Source organism: Poeciliopsis prolifica, unplaced genomic scaffold (assembly GCF_027474105.1).
Source record: "Poeciliopsis prolifica strain line A6 unplaced genomic scaffold, Auburn_PproV2 SCAFFOLD008, whole genome shotgun sequence".
In the NCBI taxonomy this organism is placed as follows: Eukaryota; Metazoa; Chordata; class Actinopteri; order Cyprinodontiformes; family Poeciliidae; genus Poeciliopsis; species Poeciliopsis prolifica.
In genome coordinates this window covers 1,752,052-1,767,942 of record NW_026562383.1, presented here as the reverse complement: position 1 = coordinate 1,767,942, position 15,891 = coordinate 1,752,052, and the positions used below count along the sequence as shown (strand labels likewise).

At 40.1% G+C, this 15,891-nt stretch overlaps 1 protein-coding gene across 2 annotated transcripts in view; it reads left to right on the top strand.

The window, feature by feature from the left end:
* Window positions 1–15,829, top strand: part of pkn2a (protein kinase N2a) — a 36,449-nt gene extending 20,620 nt beyond the window's left edge. For both annotated transcript variants that reach the window (XM_055032735.1, XM_055032734.1), the window contains exons 4-23: window positions 254–408; window positions 2,872–3,001; window positions 4,528–4,676; window positions 4,772–4,985; window positions 7,083–7,268; window positions 7,799–7,908; window positions 8,007–8,150; window positions 8,311–8,386; window positions 9,201–9,357; window positions 9,875–10,001; window positions 10,085–10,221; window positions 10,366–10,441; window positions 10,628–10,719; window positions 11,468–11,644; window positions 12,460–12,522; window positions 12,987–13,063; window positions 13,181–13,323; window positions 13,404–13,511; window positions 13,857–13,937; window positions 14,030–15,829. In XM_055032735.1, coding sequence (XP_054888710.1) covers window positions 254–408; window positions 2,872–3,001; window positions 4,528–4,676; window positions 4,772–4,985; window positions 7,083–7,268; window positions 7,799–7,908; window positions 8,007–8,150; window positions 8,311–8,386; window positions 9,201–9,357; window positions 9,875–10,001; window positions 10,085–10,221; window positions 10,366–10,441; window positions 10,628–10,719; window positions 11,468–11,644; window positions 12,460–12,522; window positions 12,987–13,063; window positions 13,181–13,323; window positions 13,404–13,511; window positions 13,857–13,937; window positions 14,030–14,233 — 2,606 coding nt within the window. In that variant the 3' untranslated portion in view covers window positions 14,234–15,829. The remainder of the gene's footprint in view (window positions 1–253; window positions 409–2,871; window positions 3,002–4,527; window positions 4,677–4,771; window positions 4,986–7,082; window positions 7,269–7,798; window positions 7,909–8,006; window positions 8,151–8,310; window positions 8,387–9,200; window positions 9,358–9,874; window positions 10,002–10,084; window positions 10,222–10,365; window positions 10,442–10,627; window positions 10,720–11,467; window positions 11,645–12,459; window positions 12,523–12,986; window positions 13,064–13,180; window positions 13,324–13,403; window positions 13,512–13,856; window positions 13,938–14,029) is intronic.
* The last annotated feature ends 62 nt before the right edge of the window (window positions 15,830–15,891 follow it).

Here is a 15,891-nt window from a genome sequence, read left to right as displayed (position 1 = left end):
ATCGGCAGCAAAAAACCTGATTGGAGTGGTACTAATTTTTATAGCAACTGAAAATAACATAGTTATTTGATTGTGCTATAAAATAGCACTATGTACCTGGAAAATACATAATACTGGCCCTTTAAACTTCAAACAAAAGTAGATTATGAAGCATCAGTCATTTTGAACAACTTCATGGTTGCTATACTTTCAAAATCCTAGTGAGTCTTTGTGCAGCTGACCGTATGTTTCACCCTTTTTTGTCTGTTTCTAGAGTGCCCTTTAACTCCTGATACTCCAAGCAGTGAAGCAAGAACGTGCACAAGCAACAGCCGCCTGGCAGCTTTAAAACGGCAGAATGACATCGAGCTGAAGGTGAAACAGGGAGCTGAGAACATGATTCAGATGTACTCCAACGGCTCTTCCAAGGTGAACACAGCACGAGAGGAGCAGGACTCACTCGACTTTCAGGTTTTTGCTGAGTCATGACAAAATGTCAGCGTGAGTGAGATTGAAACGCCACCATTGTTCTCATTCTATCCAGTTGAAAGAAGGGTACATTTTATGAAGTAATATCTGCCGCTGAGAGAAGAGTTCTTACCCCAGCTGCTGTTTCAGCTGCCATTTTTAAAAACTCTTGGAAAACATGGCGCACATGAAACACAAAGTTTGCTGTGGCTTGTCACTGGTGTCCAAACCTTTATCCCACTGTGTAAAATCAGCAATTTAGAGGTACTACGGACATAAACGTAAAAAAAAAAAAAAAAAATAAGAAAAACAAAAATTTAAAAATATTGAACACACACAAACGGTACACAAAAAGAAAGTAGTAAAAAAAAAAAGTAAATCATAGATCCGAAACATAAAAAGAGGTTCTCTTGTTTGCCCTCAGAAAAAAGATATAGTCTGTCAGTTTTTGGGGGCTGATTGTTACAGTAATCTTGGTCCAGTTGTCTGTCCTGTTTAATTCTCATGAACATTAATGGGACATGGGACACTCTTTGTTCGAAAAAGCTTGCTGTATTTACCCAAAATCAAACAGAAATCAAAATCAGAAGGCACCTGGCGAAGGTGGGGCCATCAATGACAGAAACATAAGCTGGTAAATTTAACTCATGTTGCCCCTTGAACTTTTAAATGATAGATTTGTCTCCCCAGTGTGTTTCAGCCACTTAAAGAAGAGCTCAGAGTTTGAACTGAAAGCAGAAACTCTTAAACGTGACATGAAACCCAGTCTGTGACATGGCAGCTTGTTCAGGGGGAACGTGAGAAGGCGCTGACATACTGTGCTACACACACACTCAGCTGTTTGTTTCCAAAGCTGGACTGTCTCTTTCCCTACACGGAGGGAGGACAGACTGTAATTTAGGAGGAAGGTGTGTAGCACGAGGCTTCAGGTAATAACAGCTGGAACACTCAGAGTCTCATGTTTATCAGCACTACTGTCTGATGTTTAAATGTAAAACATCACCCTTGGATTACGGATTGCTTACTTTACTCAGTTTCTCTAGATCCTTAAAGTGTTAATTTGCCTTTGATTGAAGAACTTTGATTGCTCCTTCGATGTAAATACACAGATTCATCCAGAAACTGTTCACCTTTATATTTCATTAGTAAATATAAATATATATGACACTCTTCATTAAAAAAGTTATTGAGGAAAGTCTACACTATTTCTGATCTCAATGAGGATGATGGAGGAAGCTATTTGGTTTGTTTTGTTTGGTTCAGAGGTTTTAAAAAAAAAGGAAACTGGTGTGCATCTTAATTTTGACCTAGCTGTTCTACAAATGAATCACTATTTTTGTCCACATTTAATCAGAGCAGTAATTAAAACAAAACTGTACAAAAAACACATTTTGCACTCAAGATGTCAAATTCTTAGAAAAAAAAAACCTTCCTACAAATGTTCACACAAACAAACAATAATTTAATTTTAGGGAACTAAATGATTATTTTCTTATTTAACAAAAGGAATTGAGTTAGTTTTAAATTTTTATGGATTTTTAATATCGTACACAATAGGCTCAAATGGTTAAATTAAAAATCTGGAGAATGTGCCAGTTTTTTATCCGATTAATCAATTAATAGTAAGAATATAACTGTTAGTTCGTCCACATAAACATTTTCAAACAAGAGGAGCCTGCAGGTCATAACCAGGCCTGAGTATTGTTAACTGACTCTCAGCATCTGTCTGGGGGGTTGTTTGTGTGGGTGTGTGTGTGTGTGTGCGCGTGTGTGTGTGTGTGTGTGTGTGTGTGTGTGTGTGTGTGTGTGTGTGTGTGTGTGTGTGTGTGTGTGTGTGTGTGTGAGAGAGAGGGAATGTGGGGGGGATGTCACATTTTGTTCAGTGAACCTCCCCACTCCTCTTACCTCCTTCCACCTCCAGCCAGACAGAGGCAGCCATTCCATTGGAAATAGACCTGATGTCAGAGAGGAAATGCCTACTGGACGGAGGACCTTCCTGCGCGCGCAGCCATCAACAAGCAGCACTTAAACGTCATAGGAATTTGGGGTGGAGTGGGCTTTGTTCACACCGAGTGTGTGAGTGTGTGTGTGTGTATTAGCATGCATGAGAGGAACAGCAAATAGGAGGAACTCTGCAAAAGGATTCTGCTTTGTTTGCAGTGAATACAGTTTTCCATGTGGTCTGTTGTTGTATCACAGGTCCAATTAAGGGCACAAGTTGAGGTTGGGGAGCCAAATTTGGTCTCCCTCTGCAGGTGGTCAGATGGGTCATGACATCAGTGAATAACAGGGATAGAGGTGGGGGGCTCAAGGGAGGAATGTGATGTCCACAGTTTTCTTCAAACCACAAAATATGAATTTAACTCTGTTGTTCAAGACAAAGACTTTTTAACGTAGATTTTCCACTTTGTTTTTCATTGACAGGACCGCAAGTTACTGGCCGCTGCTCAGCAGATGCTTCAAGACAGCAAGACGAAGATCGAGTTCATCAGGATGCAGATCCTGAAGGCCAGTCAGGCCACGGAGTTGAGCTTTGAGAGCAATGACCTGATGGGTGAGCTGCCACACCCATTTACTGACCAGGGCTACACAACTACAGTTGGTGATCCAGCTACAGATAATTTAGCCTCCTCGCCAATCCTTGGTTGATTTGACACAAGTTTTTACTTGTAAAACTTGTAATAGAGCTGTTTCATAACGATTGTGCCTTGTTTTTTACCTGCTTTTAAAGACAATTATTTAATGATGTTCTGTTGTAAAGAAGTTTGCACAGTCTAAATTCTTAGAGCTCAAAGGAGGTAGATGCACCAATGTAATGGTGCCCTTCTCCTCCCTCACTTGTTGCTGCACACCACCAATGTTTACTTGAAAGTAGGTATATTATAGCTCCATCCATCCATTTTCTTACACCCCCGTCCCTAGTGGGGTCAAGAGAGGTGCTGGAAACTGAATCCAGCGAGACGTTTCAGGGAAGAGGTGGTGTCACCAGTCCATCGCAGATAATACAGCTCCAATTTTCTCAATTTTGGGAAATCGGCTGATGCTTAATGAGAAATCAATCAATTACTTCTAATTTCATCTACATTAGCAAAGGTCTGAAAATCAGCAGCTGTCCTCTTCTGTTCGTGGTGAGAGACATGCAGTGTTGACGTACTAAGTTGACGTAGTGATGTCAGCTTAGCAACTGTATTGCTATATTTAGTGACAAAAGCAAGAAAAAAAATCTGAATTATCAAGTCAGGCTTTTGAAGCATCTGATTTTGTCAGAACATCCCAGTTGCTGCAACTGTATTTGAAAACTCTTCTATTTTAGGTCTACCGTAAAAAATTATAAATCAATTGATCGCATGAAAACAAAGTCAATAATTTCCATTTGTATGATCTATTGTTCTTCTTTTCTTTCTCTTTCTATGTCTTCTGCCTGGTACTTTGGTCTCAACTATCCCTTTTTTAAGGACAATTTTGTTTGCAGAGACTTAATTAATTTTGTTTGTTGTTTCTGTTGTTTTAATATTTTGGATATTGAAACGCTTTCCAGGTTCAGTTTCAAATGTTAATTAGAATTTAAAAATTGTTGCTCTTTGAGAATGTGTTCTTGCATTATTATGCCATTACCATTACATTACTAGTCAATTGTCTCAAAACAACACATTTTTAATTTATTGCAATAACTTCTGGGACAATTTATCATCAGGCTGAACTTGTTTTCGTGACAGACCTGCTCTGTTTGTCTGCCTTAGTCCAAGCTTCATAGTCAAAATATTTCTGAATATATGTGAAAAAAGACATTATTAGAGCTTTAATAATCAGCAAGTTTTATTATTTCAAGACAATCTATTGCTTTTTTCTTTATTCTAAATAAAAGCAGCTTGATTATGTATATAAAATGTTATGTAAGAACACAACAGAATAGTAGGATTTACTAATTTTACTTTTCCATAAGACATAAAATTAGGATATGATGCTATTAAAAATGCTGTATTATAAAACTCTACATGTGGGATATGAGTTACGCCTGTAAGAGGTTGTTTTGTTGTTTCCATCCTGATGTTACTAACAATTTGTTTGTTCTCTGACTAGCTGACAAATCCATCATCAGTCCTCTGGACCTGCGGGTGGAGGAGCTGTGTCACCATGCCAGGATAGAGTCTGCAGTGGCAGAGGGAGCCAAGAACGTCATGAAGCTGCTGGGCTCCGGAAAAGTCACAGAAAAGAAAGCTCTCTCAGAGGCAAGAGTGTTTGAGTGTAAACTATAACATTCAAAGCAAGTCTTCTCGACTTGCATACCTGCGTCTTATGGTTTTAAATGGCTGTTCTCGTCCAGGCTCATGCTCGCTTTACCGAGTCCAACCAGAAGCTGGACCTGTTGCGTTACTCGTTAGAGGAGCGCCTTAGTGAGTTGCCAAAAAACCACCCTCGCAGCAGCGCCATCGTAGAGGAGCTGTCTCTGCTGTGCTCCCCCGCCCTCAGCCCCAGGTCCAGCATCATCTCCACACAGAACCAGTACAGTACCTTCACCAAGCCCGCAGCACTCACAGGTAACACACACACAGCTCGGCTGTACATCAGAAACCCACAACTGTACAGTGATTTGTTAATGCAGATCTTGAATGATAGTGTGACGTCATCCTCCTGACTTGGCTGATGTCGTTCCAGATGCGTTATAATTGCAACATTACTGTTTACATCAACACAGTGCCATGTTACATTAGTGAACCTGTTAGTCTTGTAAAAGCAATGCCCGTATTTTAGTGTTTCCTCTCTGCCTGTGCAGACACACCCCTCCACCTGTGTGTCTGAACAAGCTGCAGATTCGCCCACAGCCTGGCTGCACTGGGACCGGCCTAGTCAAAACACCTCACAAAAACCAGCTCATGTTCGGGCCAAAGATATATCCACATGCATCTTCTTTACTGCATGCTTAACGCAAATATAAGAAAATGCAAGCCTCTGAAAGCACATTTCAGATTTTAGAGGTTCCAGAGATTTTTGAGTACTGGCGAGCGGTGAGACTTTTATACTTAAATATTCTGTACCAGAAGAAGCCAGATGTGGTTGATATAGATGCAAATAAGCGCTAGAAATTATCATTATGAAGCTAGAGATGCAGCAATCCAATATTAATATCAATCAGTCCCGATTTTGAAAACAAATCCAGATCAAGTATCAATGATTAATGACAATGCACCTTATCTATTCAGATCTATTGAGTCTAATTCTATGCTTTATGCTCATCATGTTTGATTTATTTTACATTATGTTTAGAATTCCTAATTGCACTTTTTAAACCATTGGAAGATTTGTTGCAGTTTATTTTCACGTTTCATCAATCAAACTTCTTTTTGTCAGTTTCAGTTTTTTCAACATTTATTTCACACTAACTGTCTTACTCATAATTGAGCTGACTGAATACATGATGAATGTTTCTATATGTTTGACCAGACTTGTTGTGTTTAACTATGCTGTATTGGTGGAGAGAACATTTTTAATGTGGTACCGTGCATTAATTATGTCCGTTTAAAACAAAAATAAATGTTTTAAGTCAATTCAGCTGCTTTTCTGTATCGGCTCTGTATCCGCTAACACTAAACCTCAGATATCTGAATTGGTATTAGAAGTGAAAGTGGATCAGTGCATACATAAAACTATAAAAGAAGTCTTCTGGTTATGACTGTGCAACAGGTTTCTCTGTAGAAGCTGCAGTTGATATTCTATTAATTGTGTGCATGTTTGTTTTTTTTATTTGCCTCCATCTTATGAACTTGTCACAATCCTGTCTGTTTCCTGTTTTCCTTTAATATCATAAATATGATCCAAGATGGTGGCATTCGTTATTACTTCTGTAACAATCGCGTTGCAGTGTCATCTATTTTCTTCTTCTGTGAATTTGGGTCTCTTTGGAGTTATGAACCATTCACAACAGAACCCTGATTTTTGTCACTTTTAATTAGTACTATGAACAACCATCATGAACAAAAAAAGAAAGGAAAAAGCTGCTGTGTGAAGGGAGGCGAAGTTGTAACAATGATGCATAGCAACAGTTACCTCTTAGCTCTCAGTATCACTAAATAACCTTGGATGAGTCTTTTTGAATTAGGTAAGAAAACAAACAGGAGTGTTTCATTATTTTACATAAAGTAATCCATAAATATGCAGTGTGCTTCTATCTGTCTGTCTGTCTGTTTGTTTACTGACTGATAGACTACAGTTTGTAACAGTAATCATCTGTCTGAGGATGAGTGGACTTCTCTTTGAAGTTGATGCTGATGCACATAAATGTGGGATTTATTTAATTCTGCTGAGGTATCAGGCTTTGGCTGGATTAAGCTCCCATAAGCAGGGCTTAAAACTAAAACTGAGATTCAGTTAGACCTAGTAGGTCTTGTGTGTGTTTTATTTTAGTCAACAGTCGTTCTTAGAGTCGGCTTGTTGGCTTCCTCTGATAAAATGTAATTACTACTTGTTGTGAATCGGTCGAACCTGAATGTGATACTAGCCTACATGCAAGACCAGACTAGTCTAACTCATTAAATGACGTCACATTTGCATTTTTGCTGCTGCTGCAGTGTAAAAAAACGGTCTGACTAGGTTTGGAGCCTTCCACTCACTGACTGGTACGTTACCTTCATCCTCAGGCACGTTAGATGTCAGACTCATGGGCTGCCAGGACCTTCTGGAAAATGTCCCTGGCCGTTCCAAGGCGGCCCCCAGCCCGCTGCCTGGCTGGAGCCCCAGCGAGACGCGATCATCCTTCATTAGCCGAGCAAACAGAAACCGAGGCGTGAGCTCCAGGAACCTCACAAAGAGTGAGGAGGTCTCCAGTAAGTACACCTCACCTCCCTCTGACTCTGTTGGGATGGAAACTGAAGAACCAGGGAGCCGTCTATTGTGGTCTGCAGAATGTGCAGACTGCAATAGTTGACCAGAAACAACCAATCAGATCCAGGAGAAGGGTTTTAGCACTGTCGGTCAACTTCATGTGTGTGCTGCTCAAAGTGCAAACACACACACAAAAAAAAATATTCCAGGGTAAATAAATGTTCTTAGAAATTAATGTGTGTGATTAACAATAATCACCTCATGGTTGCCAATTTAGCAACTTTATTGCAATATTTAGTGACTTTTCAGACAAAAGAAACATCAGCTAAAATTTGAATCAGCAGGTCAGGCTTTTTGAAAATCGATAATCAGTTCATCCCTAGGAAAACACCTCATAACTATTCTAAAAAAAAAAAAAGGTCAAAGAAAATGATATTAAGCAGTTTGTATCATGAGTTAATAATAAACCCAAAAGAAATGACAACTGTGGCCTTGTCAGAAACAACCTGACAGCTCAATGTGTTTTCTTCAGATGAGATCAGTGCTGTCCTGAAGCTGGACAACACGGTGGTCGGACAGACGAGCTGGAAGCCCGTCAGCAACCAGGCCTGGGACCAGAAGTTTACACTGGAGCTGGATCGGGTAACACACATCTGCCTTTGATCTCCACCTGCGCCGCCAGCTGGGCCTCTCTGCTCCAAGTAAATGTTTGCTGCTGCTGACCCGGTTCTGTCCCGCAGTCTCGAGAGTTGGAGATCTCTGTGTACTGGCGCGACTGGCGTTCCCTCTGCGCTGTCAAATTCCTGAGGCTGGAGGACTTCCTGGACAACCAGCGTCATGGAATGTGTCTGTACCTGGAGCCACAGGGGATGCTGTTTGCTGAGGTAGGTCCATCCACACACACCAAGTTCTTCATGCCCATAAAAGGACGATCAGTGTTTCTGTATTCATAAACTGCTGTAGGAATAACACAGCTTTGATATCACAGTGAATATAAGTAGGTGGTGTTTTATCTATTCTATTTTTTTCTCTTACTTTTTTAAGGTAACATTTTTCAACCCTGTTATTGAGAGAAGACCAAAGTTGCAAAGACAAAAAAAGATTTTCTCTAAACAACAAGGTGAGGTGTTGTTACTATATCAGTGTTTTAAGGTGGACTGTGGTGGAAGTTTTAATTTTTTCTTATTATTTTCTTTTTTTTAATAAGAAAATAAATGCTAAAACTACATGAAGCTAATTATACTATTTAGCTTATTAAAATTGACCCTCCCAAGGAAATGTGGTCAATTAGGCCCTACTTGTTTTTTAGTCTGTGCACGGTCAAGCAGAGTTGCACTGACCCTAGCATTAATTTCTTTGACATGTTTTTTGTGTGTGTGGTTTCGGGAACTGACAGTCTGACGGGACAAGCCTTGCGCTTCCTCACTGTCCAACCATAACATTTGCTGAATGAAACACTGAGACCACAGAAGGGCTGTTTTTGATTTTAGGTCTTAAAATAAATAAATTTATCAAACTTTGTTATACTAAAGGAATGAACGTAATTTCTCAATAGAACATACATTTTTCAAAAAGAAAATTATTGTTAAAGAACATATACTTTGCAGCCAAAGGACATTTTACTTAAAAAAAAAAATTTATATATTGTTGATACTTTTGTGAAAATGTTTTGCTTGTCAGATGAAAACAAGCAGCATTTTTTTTTATCACTGTTGTAGTTTAAAACACTAATATGTTAGTATTTTTGACCAAAGTTAATAAGAGCCACAAGGTACAGATCACTCATTAAGAGTAAGGAAATTGCCTTACTTAAAATTATTATTTTTTATTACAATTCAGCTGATCTGCAATGTTCTCTTTTTGCCTTTGATTCACACAGCCCATGCTTTCTGTCACATTTCTCGTTTTGTTTCCCTGTCATTTGTTCTCATCAGGGAAGACTTTCCCACGAGCCCCCCAGATGAACATCAACATCGCCACCTGGGGGCGGCTGGTGAGAAGAGCCATACCCAATCTCAGCACCAACTCTTTCAGCCCCCAAGCTCCAGAGATGGGCCATGGTAGCGTTCCTGGTTCCCCCACACCCAGCAGGTGAACCAGCACATCATTCTGGGCTGTAAATTGTGCTTTTGGAGTGTTTTTTTATTTTGGTTTGGGGGGAGAAGTCAAGTTTATGCACAAAGATGTCAGTCCATATTTTAAAACGTGGTCAAATGTTGTTTAGTGTATGTATTTTTTAAGTTACCAACACACTTCTGTATAATTCTGTGTCTGAGCATTCTGGCTGATCACCAATCTTTAAAACAGATTTTGGCTGATACCAAATGTTCTTTTTTTTTTTCTTTTCAAAAATCTCTCCATAGAGTTACAAAGTTGCTAAGTTGGCAGCAATGCGGTGACTTTGTGGGCGGGGCTACTAGTCAGCTCTCTCACATAGCAGAAAGAAAGAGGACAGTGGCAGATTCTCAGATCGGTGATCACTGATCTCCCAAAATAAAGGAAGTTGAGTCAGATTTGTGACTGTAAAGTGAAGCTGAATAATTTGAGGGTTCTTCTGTTGTCTCTTAAAAGATGTATAATAAAACTCCCCCTCATCTGCTCCATTCAGCGATCCACTGGTGACCAAGCTGGATTTCGACAAAGAACCCACACCAGGACCCAAACACTACGCAGCACCTGATGATGTCAGAGAAACACCTGCACAGAACAAGATTCCCAACAAGCAGGAAGTGGAGGTGGGATTTTGTCACGGGAACAGTACAGTATCTGTGATGACGCTCCACCCAACACATGTCATTGCCTCTGTGTGTGTCTGCAGGACGCACTGAGTGAATTCAACTTCCTGAACAAGAGAATCAGCACAGTTCTGGAACCAGACGCTGACGGGGTTCTGGAGCCAGAGTTCCAGCATCCCAACCTGGAGCTCACTTCCATCCAGAAGGACTCAGAGATAAGGTAGGACAGACAGGTCTTTGTCAGACCCTCACTATTTCACTCTTCTTGATTTTACATGTGTGACATATACCATGTTTTTTATTTGTGTAAATGCTGCCCCCTGGCATCTCTAGCCAACATTACATCCATTTATCTCTCTTCAAGGGAAGAAGAGCAGTTCCACTTCAGTCTCCAAGATTTTAAATGTGTGGCGGTTCTTGGACGCGGTCACTTTGGAAAGGCAAGTTCTTCTAGTTGTTTTCTCACAGGCAGAATCCTTTCAAACATTATTTTTCTCCCAAATCGCCAGATTTGGCTCATGTCCTTCCGATAGATTTAAAGATTTGTTATTTGCTTATGCAAATAGATGGAGATGATGTATGAAATAAGAAAACTCACCAATTTCCTATTCATTTTTGTTCTTCAGGTGCTGCTATCAGAATATAAAAGCACAGGCGAGATGTTTGCCATTAAAGCTTTGAAGAAAGGAGACATTGTGGCTCGAGATGAGGTGGACAGGTAAGCAGTTCCAACTGTCCTCAGACTGGATGTTCGCACTACACACAATGCCAGGATCTTTTTCATTAAGCTCAAGCCACAACTTGTGAATTGATCAGTTAATTTGATTTGTATATCACATTTCAGCAACAAGACCATTCAAAGTGCTTTACAGCATAAAAACATCAGACGCCAACTTTAGAACAAACAACATATTTTGTCAAGTGCTATCATCAAAAACAGCAATGCACATTATATGTTGGTATATGAATTCACTTCCCAGATTTTCAAGCCAACAGCTGTCAAACTTGGACTCTTTATCAAAATCTGGACTGTCCACTCCTACTTCTTTTTAATACTGGCTCTACTTTGTTGAGTTTATTTTATTATTATGACTATTAAACAATTTTGACTCATGTTTCAGGCTCATCTATAAATATTGTTGTTTTTACAGATAGAATAATATCAATCTCAAATTGTGCTATAAAAATAGCACACGTAAAAGTTTAATTCTGAGTGTAAAATAATTCAGTTGAATTCTAATATGTGACATTTTGTATCTAGAGATGTTGAAATGAAATATCAACTCCTTCAAAATGCTGAACTGGCCCTTTAAATGAGTGCCAAATTGCAGGCGCCTCAAAGACACTTTGTATTTTTTGTCATCTATAAAAAATATGCTAACACACAAGGTTAGCATCGCGCTAGTCCTGATGCTAACTCAATTGAAGTCCCGCTTGTTGCTGAAGTCCAGCTGTCTGTCTTCCAGTCTGATGTGTGAGAAGAGGATTTTTGAGACGGTCAACAGCGTCCGCCACCCCTTCCTGGTCAACCTGTTTGCGTGCTTCCAGACGTCGGAGCACGTTTGCTTCGTGATGGAGTACGCAGCGGGAGGCGACCTGATGATGCACATCCACGCCGACGTGTTCTCTGAGCCCCGGGCCGTGTGAGTGGAGCTGCAGCTTCCTATTGGTCACACACACATTCTGAACGCTGCTGGCCTCGTTTTCATGCACCAATCCACTTTTTTCACTACAGATACTGACATCTGAGGTTCAGCGATCAGATGCAGAAAAACTGCTGAATTTACTGAAAATGTTTTGGGTTTTTTGTTTGTTTGTTTTTTAGCACAGACATAAATGCACTGAGTTACAAATTAGTGTGATAACTTTGCACCTGTACAAACACTTAAATGCACCAACAGCTTCACAAGCTCGGTCAGACACGTGAAACAACTTTCATTTGTTCAGTCAGTGCAATTAGGAGTAGAACAAATGTAAAAATAAATAATAAAGAAACTGACAAAAACAACTACCTTGGTCAAACATAAAATATAAACTGCTGCAAACCTTTAAAAGGTTCAGGAAATGACATGATAAATTCTAAATATAATTTCAAAATAAATGTCAAAGCATAATGTTGCTCAGAGCCCAGCATAGACGTAATAGATCTGCCCTTATGGATTGGGAACGCTGTCACTCATACCAATCTAGAATCTGTTTCTATATTATCCTGGAAATGGGATCATATCTGTACGCTGTCAGTGTCCAGCTGCTGGACACCGTATCCCGTTTCCTGGTTCCTGATATTAATATCTGATTGGTGCATCTCTCGCTCTCATCCAGCTTGTGGAGTTTCCCATCGCCATCACAACCATGACTGGTGTGAAAACCATTTGATTTGATGCTCAAACTATTTTCTCTGTTTCTTTGCTCTCCTCGGTGGCGGCCATGTTCTTATTGCCATTCTGTCCTCTTGCAGATTTTATGCAGCGTGTGTCGTTCTGGGGTTACAGTTTTTACACGACCACAAGATCGTGTACAGGTACGTTCCTCTGACTGCTGCTCAGTCAAACCTTGTTCTCTGGGAAACAAATTCAAGGGATTTGTTTTACTGGTTTAGAGTGAAATGACATTTATCACAAATCCCTGAACAAAATCAAAAACAGCTTCTAGGGTTGTTGGTTCAATTCCACATAAAAAAGTGGATCAGAAGTGGATCAAGCTTGTTGTTACACACATGAATATGTGACCTTTCACTTCTCATCTCATTGTTTCTGAGATGTCTGCATTTAGTAAAACATATCAGTCGTGAGGTGATTTATGTTTTCTTTTATTCTGAAGTTTTATTTTATGTTTTTATCCTTTTGCCAGGAATAGAGATGGAAATGAGCCCCCTCATGTATTTACATGTACATGTTCTCCAATGTTTCTAAAAATAAACTTGAACTTAATGTCTGGAATCCTGTGAAAACTCTGAATATAACGGGGAGTGTGTGTGATCCTCAGAGACCTGAAGCTGGACAACCTGCTCCTGGACACAGAGGGATACGTGAAGATCGCTGACTTTGGCCTTTGCAAAGAAGGTAAGATGACATATTGCATAAACACCACTTTGATAAAATGCTCCTGCTTGATCCGGTCGTGTCAGCACAGCGCACTCTGAAGCGCTGCTGGTTCTGATTAGTGCGTCCCGCTCTCAGGAATGGGCTTCAGGGATCGCACCAGCACCTTCTGCGGCACGCCGGAGTTCCTGGCCCCGGAGGTTTTAACAGAGACGTCATACACCCGCGCCGTGGACTGGTGGGGTCTGGGCGTGCTCATCTTCGAGATGCTGGTGGGAGAGGTGAGCTGCCGCCTCCTGGTAGATTACCGCCGCCTATGAGCAAGGCAGGGCTTTCTTTAACCGTCTGTGTTTGTGTCCAGTCGCCGTTTCCTGGCGACGACGAGGAGGAGGTGTTCGACAGCATCGTGAACGATGAAGTCCGCTACCCACGCTTCCTCTCCACCGAGGCCATCTCCATCATGAGGAGGGTGTGTGTCAGGATGAGTCCGCACTAATGAGTCTCTCTATCGCATTAATAACATACTGAGGTCAGCAGTTGGAACCTGATAAAATGTCAAAAGGTTCAGGAAGTATCAATGTTTTTGTAAGGCACTGAAAATCCTAAATCCAGACGCCCTCTAGTGGCCACGGAAAGAATTGAGTACAGTATGGCGTCTGAACCAAATCGTTTCCTCCTGAGACAATGTTTGATAACTAGCTCCAATAAAAATCCTTTAAATTATTTAAAGATCCAAATAAACTCCATCACATACATTAAGTTAAGCCGACATATTTTTTGAGGTTTTTCACCGGGTTGTTTTCTTTGTTTGCAGCTTTTGAGGAGGAGCCCGGATCGCCGTCTGGGAGCAGGAGAAAGAGATGCAGAGGAAGTTAAGAAACATCTATTCTTCAGGGTAGGAGGGGAAGAAAACCCCATTTTAATAACTTCTTTATTGAAATGATGTGTAAGCAGAATGCTAACTGCGGTGTGTGTGTGCATCGGTAGAACTTGGACTGGGACGGCTTACTGGCCAAGAAGGTGAAGCCGCCGTTCGTGCCGACCATCCAGGGCACCAACGACGTCAGCAACTTCGACGATGAATTTACCTCAGAGGCTCCGATTTTAACCCCCCCAAGAGAACCCCGAGTCCTGAGCTCCGAGGAGCAGAACCTGTTTTCTGACTTTGATTACATCGCTGACTGGTGTTAGCTTCACCGACAAAGACACACACACACACACACACTGTGAACTAAGCAGCTCAGCGATGACTGGAGCTCACTTTTTATAAACAATCCTTCCTTCCTTCCTCCCTACCCAAAATGTTGACAGAACAAACTGTGCCATTGAGAAGAAAATCTAGATGACCTCTACAAGGACCTCAGATGTTTTTTTTTTTAAATCCATGAGATTGTTGTCTTTTTTTTTATTGAATGGAATTGTGCTGGATGGAAGGTGGAGGGATATCCTGCACAGATCGCCGTTGTGTCCGTTGACTGACCACTGAGAATGTTTTCCATACGGACTGAGAAGACAGCACCATTACAATCACATTATTCAGTGTTGCTGTCTTCAGATTTTTAAAGAACAAACAAAAAAAAAACATGTACAGATTATATTCAGTCACATATTTGATGTGTTATTTTATGTGCTCTTGTAAATCCCTCAGCATGGATCATATCTGGACCTGGTGTTCAGTGAAGGCTTGGTCACTGAACGGTCAGCTACAGCTAACATCTTGACTACTACAGCAGCTTCCTGACTTGAAAAAAAACAACAAAAACGCTTCCCCTCTGGCGAGCAGTTCAACCAGTCACTTCTAGAGAAAAAAAGAAAGATGTCTTCTTTTAAAATGCTTTAAAATAGACTAGATATTAGCATTACATTGCAATGCCTTATAAAATCCCCACTAGGGTGCAACAGCATATTGGGGCCATTGTAGATAGGTTGGAGAAAAAGAAAAAGTCTGAAATTTTTTGATTAATCTCAGAAAATTTCTCATTTCTGACTTTGAGAAGTCAACAATTTTCTAGAAAAAAAATTTACATTTTGAGACGAATCTCAAATATTTTTGTTTTTTCAGTTTCAAAAGTTAAACATTTTAGAAATTAATCTCAAAATGTGAGCAAATGTTTGACTTTTTAATCAGAAATTTCAAATTTTTTCCTAAAAAAATCTAAAAAAAATCTGATTTTTTTCTGACAGAAACTTCCTTTTTTTTCTACAATAACCCTAATGTTATGGAGTTGAACTCAAATGAAATGTTTCATTGTCCCCAGCTAGTTGTGATGGACAGAACTTTGACTAAAGATACCTCAGTAAAATCAGCACACCAAAACTGACAAGTTTATTTTCATTTTTCAGGTGAAACACTACATCTAGTTTTTAATGTTTAAACACCATTAAAGCTCGTGCTTCCTCCATAAACCTGATTGGACGTTTCCAGCTGACTTCCTGTCAGTGTGCATGTTAAATACGACTGATTGGATATTTCAGACCTGCTAATGCATCACTACAGAGGGGGCAGGGAGTATATTATGCATACTGTATGTACACAGGTAAGATGAAAGCACTAATTTTATCAATAGTTTATCTACATTTCTTAATTATGGAAATGGATTGTACAAAGTGTTTTTTTTTTATGTGCTTGTGCATGTTGTTTCCAGAACAGATATAAACTGAATGGATGGTACAAATGACCCAAATCACAACTGTTCTCATTCATCCGGGTGTATAATGTTAAAGAAATGCATCTTTGCAGTCACTGTTACCTATCATGAATGCACAGATTAAACATTTGTAATATTGGCTTTTTTTTATTTCACTGCTGAAACATCCTGGCTTAAAGGAGGTACTGAAATACAGCAGGC